The sequence below is a fragment of the Panulirus ornatus genome, chromosome 18 (assembly GCF_036320965.1).
Source record: "Panulirus ornatus isolate Po-2019 chromosome 18, ASM3632096v1, whole genome shotgun sequence".
NCBI lineage: Eukaryota > Metazoa > Arthropoda > Malacostraca > Decapoda > Palinuridae > Panulirus > Panulirus ornatus.
In genome coordinates, this window is record NC_092241.1 from 32,534,071 (window position 1) to 32,551,727 (window position 17,657).

General features: G+C 42.7%; 1 protein-coding gene across 8 annotated transcripts in view; it reads left to right on the plus strand.

Annotated features, from left to right (window-relative positions):
- Positions 1-17,657, plus strand: part of LOC139755024 (paired box protein Pax-5-like) — a 227,479-nt gene that overhangs the window by 182,719 nt on the left and 27,103 nt on the right. For 7 of the 8 annotated variants that reach the window (XM_071672956.1, XM_071672954.1, XM_071672958.1 and 4 more), the window contains 2 exons: positions 6,084-6,281; positions 14,214-14,431. In XM_071672956.1, coding sequence (XP_071529057.1) covers positions 6,084-6,281; positions 14,214-14,431 — 416 coding nt within the window. Of the gene's footprint in view, positions 1-6,083; positions 6,282-6,331; positions 6,530-14,213; positions 14,432-17,657 lie in introns of all 8 variants that reach the window. The other variant, XM_071672957.1, reaches the window with a different exon arrangement.

A 17,657-nucleotide genomic window follows, 5' to 3' on the forward strand; every position in this document is an offset into this window, starting at 1 on the left:
TCCCTTGGTTCCCTTCTTCACCCCTCCATTATGTATCCTTTTATTTTCCTACTTGACTGTGCTTAACGTCACCCCTGATAGTTACTGTCAGGGGTAACGGAGGAGCGACGTAATGGCTGCCCCACCAGACCCACCCTCGAGAGGCGAGGGAGGGAGAGGGGAGAGTAATGGGTGGCCAGGGAGGGAGCAACTGAGGAGGAGGGAAAAATGTGAGAGAGGACTTTTAAGCAGCAGTTCAGTGCAAGAACGTAGCAGCTCCTCTGTATATCAGCTTTCAGTACTACAAGCGCTTGGTCTCGCTGTTCCTTGATGTAAAAACTACAGATTTGTTTTTTCACTTTACTTTCACAAGACAGGGAGACAGAATGTACATTTTATATTCCTTATCGAGAATATTATTTCCATGACATATACTGCTTAACAGTACAAGGCTTTTATTTTATCTCCTTTTTATTTCTTCTTTGAACGTTGAAAGCGGCAACCACAGACAAAACTCCATGTAAAGGCCGTGCCTTACTGGAAATATGAATTGGTTAATGAAAGGAAAAAAATAAGAGACGGAATAAATCTTTAAGAAAATTTGGAAGCGAGAATTTTTTTCTAAATGTGCCAGGACATAGTTATTGGGAAAAAAACATGAGAGTAGAGAGTTCCAAAACTTCCAGATGTTGGAAAAAAAAAAAAGTCATCCAAACGGCCCACCGTTGAGTTGCCAATAGTCACACAGTAATCATGTGATGCAGGAACCGTGAGTCGAGATTGTAGTTGGATGTGAGATAGAGGCTTGTGAGAACATCATTAGGCAATTATGTCTCTGAGAGAAGTTAGATGTTAGGAGAGGTACTGGACAGATGGTGCTCAGTAGAAGAGATGTTGCTGGAAAGACCACGATTATTGATATAGTGAATCGGATAAAGACACAGGTCTGTTAGAGACGGAAAGTTCATGCGAAGGGACGTTACTATATAATACTGGCTGAGCTCTCCATCTCATTGGTTGTAGAGTCAGGCGGGAACTTGGAGATCTTTAGCACCCCATGATGCCGGGGACTTGTGGCCTCAAGTTCACTAGACTCTACCATGATTACATTAAAAAATATATTGTATATCCCTTCCAACAAGCCAGACTTCGAGATGATATGATAGTTTTGATACATCCTAGAAATCTCTTAACTGCCCCAGCTTGGGACTTAGCAAGTACTATTGCCTCTATCATTCACCCTCGTGCGTCTACCTAGTTGCACAAGGAATTCCAGATTTTCTGGCATATATTCCATTTTCTTTAGTTTTCCATAAGTACCTTTGTTAATATTATATCTTCATTTCCCCCCCAACTTCCTTCTGTACATCTGCTGTGTTTTCCCTTCAGCTATTTTCCATCTCCAGAGTTCACGACTTTCGTCTGTCATTCTTCCTCCTTCTCTCCAGTTTTCTGTTGAACGCAATCTTTCTTTCCTTTCTCCTCCCTCATTGTGTACCTCCTCCTCCTCAGTGCTCACATTTCCCACAAAGATCCTCCTCAACAATATGCATCACCATCCTCCTCCTCCTCATTGGTAGCGAACTGCACGAGAACTCTTCTCCTCCTTCATCTTTTCAATTGTCAACCTTCCCCCATGACACTCCACTGAGCAACTCAGAAACCTCATCTGAGTGCAGCGGGAAATGACCCAAACGTTGCTGCTCATCTGCATAATCCAATCAGGCACCGCAGTGGAGGGCCTAATACGGGGCGGTGTTGGCGTAGGAGAAGTTGGACCGCGAATGTGAGGAAGAATTAAGGGGCTACAGTACACTGCTGCTTCTGCTGGTGGCGGTCTAGCCGAAGGAAACCAGATAAGATTGCAGTTGTGGCGTTGAAAAGGTGTGACTGCAAGACTGGAGGAAACAACATATAGACCGCAAAATATCATAATGGTATGTAAAACTGTCTGAGACTGTGATTGGAAAAGTGAATAGCAGTAACCCGAGGTAAACTGCCATATACGTTCTTGAGCGGCAAAATGAAGACCTTAAGATCGATGGTCTATTTGGAATATAAGAACCACAAGCGAACACAAGATTTACTATCTGTAACCGTCATAACATGCAGCTCCACGCTGTACACTCATTCGGGCCATAGTGTGAAGGACGGTATTTAACTAAGACGATGGGGAATGAGCCAAGATGATACTCTCTCATGCTACTTTTTAAACTTTTGTTTATTATTGATAAGTTTGTGTGTGTGTGTGTGTGTGTGTGTGTGTGTGTGTGTGTGTGTGTGTAAATTATTCATCATGATATATATATATATATATATATATATATATATATGTATATATATATATATATATATATATATATATATTCATTTATCTTATCTTATTTATATATTTATTTTACTTTGTCGCTGTCTCCCGCGTTAGCGAGGTAGCGCAAGGAAACAGACGAAATAATGGCCCAACCCACCCACGTACACATGTATATACATACACGTCCACACACGCCCATACACATACATACCTATACATCTCAACGTATACATATATATACACACACAGACATATACATATATACACATGTACATAATTCGTGCTGTCTGCCCTTATTCATTCTCATCGCCACCCCGCCACACATAAAATGACAACCCGCTCCCCCCCGCATGTGTCCGAGGTAGCGCTAGGAAAAGACAACAAAGGCCATATTCGTTCACAATGTCACTAGCTGTCATATATATATATATATATATATATATATATATATATATATATATATATATATATATATCTTTTCTTTCAAACTATTCGCCATTTCCCGTGTTAGCGAGGTAGCGTTAAGAACAGAGGACTGGGCCTTTCAGGGAATATCCTCACCTGGCCCCCTTCTCTGTTCCTTCTTTTGGAAAATTAAAAAGAATAAACGAGAGTGGAGGATTTCCAGCCCCCCGCTCCCTCCCCTTTCAGTCGCCTTCAACGACACGCAGGGAATACGTGGGAAGTATTTTTTCTCCCCTATCCCCAGGGATATATATATATATATATATATATATATATATATATATATATATATATATATATATATATATATATTTGGCTCATTCCAACACCCGGGTTCGATCCTGGGTGTTGGAGGTTTTTATATATATATATATATATATATATATATATATATATATATATATATATATATATTCCTGGTAAATTATATGGGAGGGTATTGATTGAGAGGGTGAAGGCATGTACAGAGCATCAGATTGGGGAAGAGCAGTGTGGTTTCAGAAGTGGTAGAGGATGTGTGGATCAGGTGTTTGCTTTGAAGAATGTATGTGAGAAATACTTAGAAAAGCAAATGGATTTGTATGTAGCATTTATGGATCTGGAGAAAGCATATGATAGAGTTGATAGAGATGCTCTGTGGAAGGTATTAAGAATATATGGTGTGGGAGGCAAGTTGTTAGAAGCAGTGAAAAGTTTTTATCGAGAATGTAAGGCTTGTGTACGTGTAGGAAGAGAGGAAAGTGATTGGTTCTCAGTGAATGTAGGTTTGCGGCAGGGGTGTGTGATGTCTCCATGGTTGTTTAATTTGTTTATGGATGGGGTTGTTAGGGAGGTGAATGCAAGAGTTTTGGAAAGAGGGGCAAGTATGAAGTCTGTTGGGGATGAGAGAGCTTGGGAAGTGAGTCAGTTGTTGTTCGCTGATGATACAGCGCTGGTGGCTGATTCATGTGAGAAACTGCAGAAGCTGGTGACTGAGTTTGGTAAAGTGTGTGAAAGAAGAAAGTTAAGAGTAAATGTGAAAAAGAGCAAGGTTAGTAGGTAGAGTAGGGTTGAGGGTCAAGTCAATTGGGAGGTAAGTTTGAATGGAGAAAAACTGGAGTTAGTAAAGTGTTTTAGATATCTGGGAGTGGATCTGGCAGCGGATGGAACCATGGAAGCGGAAGTGGATCATAGGGTGGGGTAGGGGGCGAAAATTCTGGGAGCCTTGAAGAATGTGTGGAAGTCGAGAACATTATCTCGGAAAGCAAAAATGGGTATGTTTGAAGGAATAGTGGTTCCAACAATGTTATATGGTTGCGAGGCGTGGGCTATGGATAGAGTTGTGCGCAGGAGGATGGATGTGCTGGAAATGAGATGTTTGAGGACAATGTCTGGTGTGAGGTGGTTTGATCGAGTAAGTAACGTAAGGGTAAGAGAGATGTGTGGAAATAAAAAGAGCGTGGTTGAGAGAGCAGAAGAGGGTGTTTTGAAATGGTTTGGGCACATGGAGAGAATGAGTGAGGAAAGATTGACCAAGAGGATATATGTGTCGGAGGTGGAGGGAACGAGGAGAAGTGGGATACCAAATTGGAGGTGGAAAGATGGAGTGAAAAAGATTTTGTGTGATCGGGGTCTGAACATGCAGGAGGGTGAAAGGAGGGCAAGGAATAGAGTGAATTGGATCGATGTGGTATACCGGGGTTGACGTGCTGTCAGTGGGTTGAATCAGGGCATGTGAAGCGTCTGGGGTAAACCATGGAAAGCTGTGTAGGTATGTATATTTGCGTGTGTAGACGTATGTATATACATGTGTATGGGGGTGGGTTGGGCCATTTCTTTCGTCTGTTTCCTTGCGCTACCTCGCAAACGCGGGAGACAGCGACAAAGCAAGAAAAAAAAATATATGTATATATATATATATATATATATTTATAGACTGAATCAGGGCTTGAAACGTGTGGGTTAATCCATGGAAATGTCTATAGGGCCTGGTTGTGGATGGGGAGATGTGCTTTCGGTGCATTACACATGACAGAAAATGGATGTGAGCGGATGTGGCCTTTTTTCGTAAGTTTCCTGGTGCTATCTCGCTGTCGCAGTGGGTAGCGATGCTGTTTCATGTGGGGCGGGTTGTATGTGTAAACACATACACACACACACACACACACACATATATATATATATATAATATATATATATAATATATATATATATATATATATATATATATATATATATATATATATATATATATATATATATATATATATATATATATATGAAGGTGAAATCACAATTCAGTAGGAGTTCAGATAATTTTGTTTAATATCTAATTTTTTTTCCACATATTGTACGACATGTTTCCTGGAGACAATCCTCCTCATCATTTGCAAACATATTGTGCCACATTCTATGGGGCTTTCGCAGCACCCAGGTTGAGTTGGAGACGGCAAGTGGTAGACGACACCACAGGTCGTGAAGTATTGTTATGTGGTTATGTCTGTGTAGGGGGAGCACAGGGAAGTACTGCATATTAGGCGTAGGGGATCTTGTGATAACTTAAACCAGTGTATGTAATGTGTGAGAGTGGGTGGTGTCCAGAAAGCAGACGAAAAAATATAAATCTTGTATGTCTCGAGGTGTGTGGTTTTTCAGATAAACATTTTACTGCTGGAGTTGCTCTTCGGAGTGTGTTGGGAGGGCGGTTGATCAGTGCTTGTCGAGTCATTTTGGTGTGTTTAAGTTTTGTTAGTGTCATGTTTAAAGGGAAGGGGAGGGGATCTGTACGTATAAGTAGTTGAGGTGTGGAGCAAGGGTAAATTTTTTTAACCTTACATGACGGAAGGTGGAAGGTTTAAGTGTGATTTAGGTAGGAGAGGTCTATTGCTGTTAGAAAAATGTAGGTTATTGACTAAGGCAGTATTGCATTTTTGCTTTTGTGTACAAGTGTTGAACGCTTACAGCTGCCAAGCGGCAGGTGAATGTTCTGAGGACTGTTTTGTGTGGGTTGCAAGTTTTTTTTATGGTTACGTTGACATCTTAGACGACCAGGCAGACGAGAAGTAGTTTAAGGTGGAGCAGATGAATTATTTATAAATGATTTAAGTGATTCTTATCCAAAGATAGCCGTCTTTACTCTGCTTCCTCATTAGAACTTACCGTATATATATATATATATTTTTCCTCTCTATCCCATAACTAATCAGTTTTATCTACGATATTCACGCACCAGATTACATGATCACTCTAACCATTTAACGCTCGTGACTTGTACACTGTGGTACAGGTGGGATCCAGATGGTAACTATTCTGAGCCACACACACACAAACACAGCGTTCCTTCTTGCAGGTACTATGAGACGGGATCCATCAGACCCGGTGTAATCGGCGGGTCTAAGCCCAAGGTGGCCACACCTACAGTGGTGGAAGCCATCGCCAACTACAAGAAACAGAACCCCACTATGTTTGCCTGGGAGATCCGGGAGCGGCTTCTGGCAGATGGTGTGTGTGACCAGGAGGGCGTGCCATCTGTCTCCAGTATTAACAGGTGGGTGAAGGCCATCACTGACTAACCCATTACCCGTCGTTCTCTTCTAGATTTTACGAGACCGGCAGCTACAAAGCCGGTGTCATCGGCGGCTCCAAACCCAAAGTAGCGACTCCCGTGGTAGTAGATGCCATTGCCAGGTACAAACGGGAGAACCCGACCATGTTCGCCTGGGAAATCCGGGATAGGCTACTTGTGGAGAATGTTTGTACCCAGGAGAGCGTACCCTCCGTGTCCTCTATCAACAGGTAACGTCGAAAGTAGACTCAAGACCTGCTGCACTTGTCCTGCTCAGACTGCCTGCCTGCCTGATGTAACCTGTTTGGTCTACTATGCACGAAGATTATCATGACTTGCTTTTAGTTTGTCTGAGCAGCCTGCACCTCCCTTACGAGTTACCTGGATGGTAGCATTTTGTTGTTCCATTCATTTGCACGCTTTCGTGTGTGTGTGTGTGTGTGTGTGTGTGTGTGTGTGTCTTTCAAGTAAATGTATTCGCTATACGAGTAGTGGTGTCTCCGCATCAATTTCATGAACACATACAATGAACCAGTAGTATGCACTCGCATTTGTTTTGCACGTAGACTGTTTTACCATAGTTGAAGTTAAGTAATGACCACTCCAAATGCATCTGACTGCAACAAATCTGACACAACGAGGCACCTTTGTATTGCTCTGTGCATGGATCCTTAAACTTATTTAGCTCTTCATTGTATATTGTTATTGCTCTGTGTGAGTTATACAGTTTGTCATTAGAAGATATGAGGATAATGTTCTGTGTCTTTTTGAGGAGAAGTCAAAGCACGCCGCCCATTCTAAAAGGAAGTCGTTCACGCATTAGCAAAGCACGTTAAGAAATGAGCAGCCAATATAAATTTCGCAGGTTTAGACTTGCAGTGTGGAAAAAACAACCAAAATAAAGTCGAGAATAAGCAATGATTTTTGAGAATCACTTTACCTTTTAGGTAGAGGTGGGCGGCCAGAGTACTGATGAGTCGGAGGTCGTTTTTGAATCCATTTAGGGGTATGAGTGAGTTAACCATCATAGTCCAGCATGGTTAGAGTTACGGTGAGTTGTTACCGTGTTGAGAGCCAAAACATAAATTCTTTAGGAGCAGATCATAAGTTGCAGAACACCAAAAGGATCTTCATTAATGTCTTGATAACAAGATTGAAGTTCAGGTTGATGTTTAAAGTCAAGAGGCAGTGGCACACGATACAGGCAAGTGAAATCTACGTAGATACAAGAGTACTCGGGTCTTTATGGCACTTTCATCAACGTTCCAGATATCATTAGTTCATTTCTCTTTTTCTGACCAGTATCATAAATCAGCGTTGAATAGTCGAATAGCGCAATTGGGTCATGTGAAAGTTATGCCCAAAGTCCTGCGACGTAAAATAAGGATAACAAAAAATAAAAATCGTTGGCGTTTTCATCCCTTCATTCACCAACGAAGCAAAATTTCTGACGGATCATGCAAGAGCCTTTGATAAAGCCATTACCTCGAGACACTTGGGGATTCCTGGTGTTACGAGATCTGTGTTTTTTTTTCATGCTCCACTCGACTCAGTCCTGGGATTAAAAACAATGTCTCACCATTACCCTTTTACGACGCAAAGCAACTCTTAGTGCCAGCGATGAGTTTAACTCTGGATACAACACAGTGACGCGAGGTTTAATACGGGGGCGACCCAGCTCGTTATCCTCTTCCTCTTCTCTGATCTGCATTGCAGATTGGCGCAGGCGACTCTCCAGCTCTTCTAAGGGCGACACTGACTGACTCGCCAGACATTTATTCCGGTCATAGATCTGCCACCGGCAAACAGATTCAGCGAACAAAAAAAAATTGGATCCATTTTGTACATCGAATTTTGAACAAGGAATTCAACTAAGGTAATAACGCTGAAGTTCTTATGGTTCCAGAGGCCTTTTGTGTCTTACGCACCAAATATACCAGCCACTGCTAGAGTGCCAACCTCATCAGAGGGGTTGTTGGTGTCGCTAATGCCCTCATCCAGTTTTCGTCGCTGTCTAGAAACTGCCGTGTTAATTCAAACCTCGAGACGATTCGCAGCCAAAAGCCTATCCAGCGTGATGACCTTTCCTCAGGGTGTCATTGACCGAGATGGCTCCTAAACTAATGGCAGGGTATATGTGGGAGGAGGGTGATGAAGAGGGAGAGGGTCTAGGGGCACCACCACACTACTAGAACTTACCATGTGCCGCCACCACCACCAACACGCTGTTTCTCATTTTTCTTTCTTCGTCTTTTCTCTTTCCTTTGTTTGCAAAATTCGGAAGAGAGAGGCTGTGCCAGTACCATGTATCATCAGTAAACCTGGAGATAAATACAATGCACACTAATAGGAACAAAGGATAGTGTTGAATTATATACCAACATGAAAGCGGTGGAAAGTCGAGTAAACCAGCGTGACTCCGTCTGGCCGGCGACGCCCCCAGTACTTACCACGTCTTTATGCCTCCTAGAATCGATGATGAGCCGTTTGATGAGGTTTTCATGACCTTCTCGTGCTGGTGCATAATGTAATGTGATGATGTTGTCTTAATGGAATGTAATCATTGCCCAGCATAAGAAACTGAGCATATAGATATGAGCAAGGTTTATTGGATGAAGAAAAAACGTTTCATTTCATACCTTATGATGCTTACATTGGAATTTGTTCCGGCTGATTCTTAATAACCTAACACATGATGAATATTTCAACAAAGCAAATCCTCTTCTTCCCTGGCGTTTGCAAGAAAGAGGGAAAAATGATCTGTCATATTTCGAGAAAGTAAGACAGCAAATCTTTTCTTTTTTTTTCACTCAACGACACTACATTAAGCTGTCTCTCTATGTATGGAGTCGACTACTATATATGGGCGGGTGCCTTGTAGATGAGTTCTCAGACTCTCGCCCACGTTTACATAGGCCAGTGATCTCTAGCGGCATATACAGATGCCGTAGGTCACCCGGTGCTCCATCTAGTCCAGAAGATATCCTGAAGCCTCTCAGTTACTCTCAGATATCTATGGCGGTGAGAGGTTATGCGTGCCGCACCTATTGGAGAGGTCAAAGACTTCCACCCAGCATATACATTTTCAAACTTCCCGCCCACCTTTGACTAAGCTGGTGCTTTTTTAGAGGCATAAACAGATGTCATATGCTACCCACAACTCTAATTAGCCCGCGGAAAAATCTTGAAGCCTCTCAGTCACCCGTGGATAACCATAATGAGATTAGATTGCCTGCTTTCCTCGAGGGCCCCACCTGCTCACCCGCTGAGGAAATGAAAATAATTCTTATGGGGCCTCGATGACGATGACAGCCAGCCTCTGATTTAGACAGATCAGCAGACCATGAAGAGGTTAAGCTTAGAGATATGATATTTAAGTGAGACCCAGTCCCCAAGCAGAGGGGAAGAAGACGCAGCGGGCCGGAGAGTAGCCGCTGGGTTTCAAAAATAGGGCGGTGCGCAGGTTCAGAAGCCAAACATTACACGAAAGTTCAAACGCCTATGATGCGCTGGGTTTAGATAGCTGTGGCTGTTTAGATAGCTCATAATGATTTTGCTTCGTGGGATGAATGAGAACAGCAACAAGTCATCCAGCGAGATCGCGACTTCTTGGACTGTGAATAGAAGCTTGATCCACACCAACCTTAACCATGAAGACCATTTCCCATTCACTCCCATATGTCCTCAAGGGAACATGAGAAATACATGGGTCTTCAGCATCTGACATGGTGAATACCTACAATCGTCATACAGACGGTCGGAGTCAAGGTACCATGAATAATGACTGGGTCCTCTGCAACCTTCACCAGGACCCTTATTCATGTCATACACAGTTGAACACAAGGACGAACTACCGAGGGACGCGTTCATTTGCCTGTGTGTTGATGGTGAGCAATTGTCAGCATGTGCATTACGAAGGTGTGCTGGAAGGTCAGCTTGTGGATATCGTCGGAGACTGTAATGATCAAATTGTGTGAACGTGCTGGTAACCATCAGTATCTGATCATTATTTTTTTTTCTCAGAGACAGTCGATTTGACAAACCATTTTGTTCTTCATCGTTAACTTGTGCACTGTGATGGTGTCGGTGATGATCTTGTGTATGGTCTTGTTCGAGCTAAGTCTATGTTCTTCACGGTTTTAAGGTTTCTCGTTCGAGCTAACGGTAGCACGTTTATATTCGCTGATGATATTCAGCCATATACATAACCAGTCTAAGAACATCGATGGTGATGGTGATAGTGTTTGAAGTGTTCTTATCATAAAGGTAATTCAGACTTTGTCGTTTAAAATGATCGTTTGCTGTTGGTGTATAGCGAAGGCCATTGATGTTGGCAACTGGTTTGTGCGTATGGTTGTGATGACAGACGACAATGGAATTATGGCACTGCAATCTGGTGACAATGTTAGTACTTGTGGTGACAGTAGATGATGTTGTAGTTCTTTTTGTTGGTGTTTTGATAAGAAAAGATGATGGTTATCAAGACAGCCAATCTTTCTGCGTTTTTTCTTTTTGTTGATGAAAGATAATAACGTTCATAAAAAAAATGCCTGTCTTTTGTTGCAGATTCTGATGACAAATTATGATGGAGCTTGTTGATGATCATGTTATAGGTCACGTTATCTTTGCTGCTCTAAACAGTACAATGACTGCATTAGTCCTACAGTTGCTAATACTTGTGATGGTCTCGCCCTCGGTGTTCATATTAGCCTAATCGTTGCTAATGCATATCAATACAAACTCATCATCTCTCTGTGACAGACTAATGCTTGGTGCTGTTCATGATCGCTGCCTCTCATATGTAGATGGAATGACTCACTATGGTATAGACGATGTAGGACGGTGTTTTTATCACTCAATAACATTATCTTGAAGGCAGCAGTTGCCGTCTGTTGGCAGTGTACATAAATTTACAGACCTTCGGATTGGTGTTTACGGGGCAAGGGGTTAGAGAAAGCACAGGAAGGAGTGAGAACAGGAAGGCATGACATCAAATATGAACAAAGATACATTGAATGCTGTTTTGTTTACACTAAATTTTCGCTACCGTACACGCAACAGTTTCAATAGCTTTCTCTATCGTACATCTTCGTAGAATTTGGCATCCTAAGAAATAGATGAGGAAACCTGATAATCATCATACTCCAGGGTGACAAGTGGATGGATTCGTTGGCTCCTGTCCAGCGGCACCTCATTTGGATGCGACAGGCGGATCTGTTCCACAGTGCCCCCCCTCCCCTGTTGCACACAATCCCTCGTCACAACCTATAATCCTCATCATAACTTAATTTCTTTAGGGGGGCTTTATTTTGAGCTCATATTGATACCATTCACAACGAGAAAACAACCGACGCCCGAGTGTTTACGAGTCTGATGTAGGGCCATAAAAAGTAAGCCTGAAATAAACGTGACGAAAACATAATTCCAACCCAGTTATTTGAAACCTTGCCACCAATCCATGGGGCTGGTAATCTCTGATCAGATGGAAACTGTTCTCTTAATGTTCACATAATCATTGCACTCGATAAACTGAAGGCAGTGTGGGTAACTCATCGAAGTAAATATGAAAAATATCATGTATTTTTTTCTAATTCGAATGACAGCCTTCCTGACAGGTCTTTAATCATGTGCAGTACATTACCTCCAGTAATATCATCCTTTTGGTTATTAATACACCAGACTGATTAGCATCTGCGGAGATGATAAAGAACAATAGTAATTAAATCCATAGAAGTTCCTCCGTCAGTCGTCCCCAGAGAGTATTCTAGTAAATTAGAATTGCACGAATTAAGAGTACGAATTAAGGAACACAGATTTATCAGCAATAAAGAAAGTGTAATGTACACACGGATCCCGTGGGAGTTGGGTCAGGGGAGGGTAGCACAGGTTCCTGACTAGTAACCCAGAGGTGTCGCCCGTTTCACAAAAACGCCTTTCGAGCCACACCACCAAAGCTCCTGCTGAGCAATCCTCACTCTGCTCCCCAGTAGTAGACTCAGGTATGAAAAAAAGATACTAATCCAATCATATAGATAGTTCTAAACGCACAGAAAGATGATAAGATAGTTAGACCATACATAATTAAGATGAGAGAAAGAGAGAGAGAGAAAAGAGAAGAAAGAGACCACTACTCTATCATTGTCGAAGGAATAATCATTTCTTAGTGATGTGTGTGTATGTGCAGTACTCATGCACTGCCGGTGGAAGAGGGTGGAGACGCAACGAATGCACACATCCCCTCCGTACATTCTGTATGGGACTTGAAATCCTAATGGACTTATGATTACAGCTTCTGTCTTGAAGCAATCAGAATACGCTAAAATCTCGGGTTTATGAGACTCGCTGAACCATATACTTAGTTCTCAACGCCAAGAAAGATGAAAAGACCGTTAGACCATACATACTTGAGAGAAAAGAGAAGAAAAATACCACTACTCTATCATTGTCGAAGGAACAATCATTTCTTAGTGGTGGTGTGTGTGTGTGTGTATGTGCAGTACTCCTGCATTACCGGTGGAAGAGGGTGGAGACGCAACGATTATGAGACAGACGCTTCGTGTGACGTCAGTATAACTTCACGCTACAGGTCTTGTCATCGACATACTGTCTGACAACCTAGCTGTTTACCTCCGCCCAGGTTATACCTCCTGTCTTGGGTTATAGTATATGATGTAACATCTGGAGCTGTACATAATAGTTGTATTATAACAATGTTAGTTCTGTTGAGTCATCGTGATCATAGTTCGCAAGTGGAAAATTGGTTGTCGAGGTCGCTTGCTGTGAGTGTGAGGGTGGAGCCGCAAACGAAAAAGCCAGATGTTACCTGTTGGATTACTTGCTTGTGTAGGAGTTGAGAAGCTTCTTGTCTGGGATGGCGGGTTATTCTATACCTCGACGTTGATCCTCAGTATCGCGAGGGAAGCCGTGTTGACGGTGTGTTACTGGTACTCCAGCTAATGCCAACGTTAGCTGGCTTACCTCAGTCCTGATGTGCGGGGAGATGTGCACGTAGGTTGGATGATGTGCTCGGCGCGTGACCTCGACCATTCTACCTCGAGCGTCGGGATTGCTGTAGCTGACATCCTGCACCTCACGCTATGTTTTCTCCGTCAATTTGGAGTAAAAAGAAATGCATGTACAGTGTTTTTCACCGCCTTAACTCTCACGGGTAAGCATTTTGCTCGCCAATTCAACAGGTATGCATGTAACGGGATGATGCGTTATAAGGCTTAATGTTTGTTCCGCTAGATTTGCACATCACGCTTTTCAGTGATATGGCACAACATTCATTGGAAAAAAGATGTATCACATGATGTTTTGGTAAGGTTGTTAGCGTACCCATAACTAATAATATAATCATTTACTGTGTTATGTTGTCTGCAAACTTTCCCCTCTTAGTTAATCTTTCCCCAGCTGACCAGTCCTTCACTGTATCATCCTCCTTCTCCAAAAATAACATTCCCAAGTTCATAAACAATATCCTGGCCACACACTTAGTTTGATAATCATTTCATCTCCCAGATAATGAAGCCGCCTCACGCTAGTTCCCTGTTGGTCCGATAGATGAATATTTTGAACCATCGTGACCACCATCACCGTTCATACGTTTGCCACCTATTGTGGCCAAAACTCCCACGGATTATCTCAGCCTTCTAACCATCACTACCTTGCTGTCCCCCTCGCCCCCTAACTGCCACAGCCCTGACGTGCCACGTGCCACGTAACCACTACATGACATAGCCCTCACCACCATCGCCCTGACGTGCTCCCTCACTACCACCCCCCTGACGTGGCTCCTCCACCTTGACACCTCTAAGTTGCCTCCCCATACCTACACAACCAGTTTGATACACCCACACAACTCCACCTCCCTGGCGTACCCCCCTCACCACCACCGCCCTCACGTGCCCACAGAATAGTGCGCAACAAGGCGGCGGAGAAGGCCAAGCACGGGCTGTCGGGGACGCCCTCGCCAGTGTCCCAGACCGCCTCCGTCATCACCCACGCCCAGACCACGCCCCACGAGACCGCCCTCCAGCGCCCCGGGTCTTACTCCATCACCGGCATCCTCGGCCTTCCTCCTCTCACAGATCCGAATGGAAATATACACAAGAGGAAGAGAGAAGATTTAGGTGAGTTGACAAAAGAATTTCTGTTGCGATCTCTTTATTTAGTTTTTTTTTTCTGAGTTTGAGTTCAGAGTTAATGAGGAGGATTTGTAGTGACATAAGTCTCTCAGCAATTTCAGAAGTGCCGTTACTAACAGACATTACAGACATGTATGGTCTCAAAGTCGCCATCATTATCATCTCCCTTTTCTTCCCATGATGCAACTTTCCTTGTACCAATATTACCAGTCCATTGAGAAACTTATGACCTGTTGTCTTCAGCACACGAGGTGCTGAAACCGTGGGCAGTAGGAGATGGTTATTATCTCCAGCCTTCATAACCTCCTCACTCTTTCAGAATCTCCGTCATTATCTCCAGTGTGACGCAACCAGTGTTTCTTGTTTTTGTTTTTCTTTCTGTTTTTTCAATGATTTTTTTTCCACTGGTCTTCTTGCCATCCCTGCTTCCGCGGCACCAGGCACTTAATTCAATTTGTGACTGAGGCTGATGGATTTTTCTGGGTATGTTATTGATACCGTAACATCTGGTTGTGTTTGTTGTTTCATAATTCATTCTATTATACATTATTCCTGCATTGTGATCTCTCTCTCTCATTCTGTCTCTGTATATCTCTCTTTCTATCTCTCTTACCCAACATAAGCAAACTAATATCTAAGATTCTCCCACAAAACACTTACTTACCGTAAATCCAGCCGGGTCAACGCATCCAAACCAAGGTTAAGCTAACGTGCTAATGCCTGATGATAACCTTACAAGCCCCTTCCTCATATCCGACCATAATCTCCACTCGCGATTCTAGTTCAGAGGTGCACCGTGTCTGTACCTCGCCTAACATCAGCACCTCTGTGGCATGCCTCGAATACCTTGAGTCCCCATATTTCAGTGTTATCTCGCTCAAGGTTTGTCTCCCAACTACCACTTATTTCCTTAGTTTCGCCAACAGCCGACATCTTCTCCTACTTACTTCGACTATCTAAATTCCACTAGCAGTGAGGCCGTGACATCATGTCACCCACAAGCAGAGATCTTCTGCCCAGGAAATTTCAATGTTCACCATAAGAGATGATTGAAACCCTCACGTTTTCCGTTTTCATTGGTTCAAAACCAAAATTATCACCCACTCCGCCTATATTTCTGACCGTTGTGACCACTTTCCTAATACTCATGATCTGTTATTCAACTCTTAATCCTTCGCACTGTAGGTACACAGTCTCACTTCTAGTTGTTTCATATGATCACACTCTCATAGATGTATCTGTCTTAATGACACTTCCCCTCCAGCAGGCAGTTCTAAACGTAAAATATTGGCACTTTAACAGAGCTGACTGGAAAAACTTATGAGCATTCTTTTCTGACTTTCCTTCAGTAAATTACTGTCTCTTCTGTGGTGGTGTTTTTTGCTTCAGTCAGCCTCATAGCAGAGATTGTTTTTGCGGGAATGGAGGCATTTATTCCCTCTTCTCCCAAGGCAACAACTTCTTCCAGTACATGGTTGAACCGATCTTGCTCTGAGGCCATTTAGACAAGGGATTAAGCATATTGGGCTTCGGAAAAACTCTCCTTCCTCCAGTTCCCACTCGACATTTACCACAGCCCGTTATCATTGCAATTAAGTTATCCGTGAGGTAAAGCGTTCCTTTATTCTTCTTCATCCATTAAGAAATCTTTCTGGTCTTTAACTAAGGGCAGCGCTAGAAAAAGCAGCACTCTTTTGCTCTTGTTTCTCCTCTAACTCTACCCTGGGTGACTTAACATTCCTTCACCCCCAGGTGCTCCTCTTCCCAATCCTATGCCCCTCCCCGTAATCTCTTTTCAGACTGTCCGAAAAGCGCTTCTGTATCTGGACACAAGCAGACTTTAAGGTCCTGATGGCATCCATCCCCGTGTACTGAAAGTGTGTGCCTTTGAACTTGCACCTGTGCTTGCTCGTCTGTTCCGTTTCTATGTAAAAACAAGAACTTTTCCTCCTTAGAAACACACAGCTACCATTTCCAAAGTCTCTGAATCCCTCCTCATCTTACATATCCTCTAACATCTTGAAGCTAACAATCTTCTCTCTGGTCACCAGCATGGCTTCTCTAAAGCGAGATCCACTATCGTTATTCTTTCCTATCTTACTGATGTCTAGTCATCACTCATTAAATATGTTGGGGAATCCTACGTAGTTGCTCTTGATATATCCAAAGCTTATGATTGGTTGCGGCATCGGGGTCTCATTTCTAAGATTCCCTCTTTTGGCTTTTCCTTCCCTCACTTGGTTTTCTCTCTGGCCGATCTATGTGGTTGTTGATGGGTCAGCTTCTCCCGCTTTGTTCATCAACAGCGATGTTCATCAAGGTTCTGTCCTTTTCCTACACTTTTTCTTCTTTTAGTTAAAGATATCCTTTCTTCTGCAAATAACCAGATGCGTTCTTATGCTGATGACTCAACATTGCATTTCTTCCACATCCTTTAAATCTGCTCTTACTTCTTTCACTCGGTTAGCATCTCGTCTCGACACAACTACTTTAATATACTCATACTTGGACAAGATGCCTCATTGGGTAGACGAAATCTGGTTAAGGCTAATGTCTCCAAAACCAAGTTTCTGCCCATCTCTCTATCGAAAATTCCTCACAACTTTACTTCTTCCTTCAACGGATCTGTAATTGCACCCTTTGACTTAGTGAACATACTTGGTTTTACCGTTACATCCATTCTTTCTTAGAAACCACAAATTACTGAAAATATCTAAGTCTGCATAAAAAGAAATGGATTCCCTGTGTAGAAGCTGAAATTTCTTTTCTTTCGAACAGTTGCTCCGTTCATACAGAGGATAGATCTGTTCTTGTATGGAGTACTGCATCCTTACTTGGCAGAGTTGAGTCGAATGTGATCCGACCTCTGCGTGGATGATGAAGCTCTTATATTAGCTCATATCGCGATGCATGTGTCGTTGATTGATTACCGAAAGATATTTCATTATTTGGTTAGAAGGTGCAGGTGCTCTTGTCAAGGATAGAAATCCCAGTGATTCGTGAATACCTCAGATTCCTTTTCGTTATTCATGATGTCATTTTGGGTATTGCAGATATGATAAATCTTATCACATCCCTTGATATTGTCATAAAATGTGTACAGTTTCATTCAGAATTAGAACCCTAAGAATAATGAAATGCGTCCGCATTAAAGTCAAACAATATATGTGGCCATAATAATCAAGAGTTCACGACTCACATTACTCCTCTC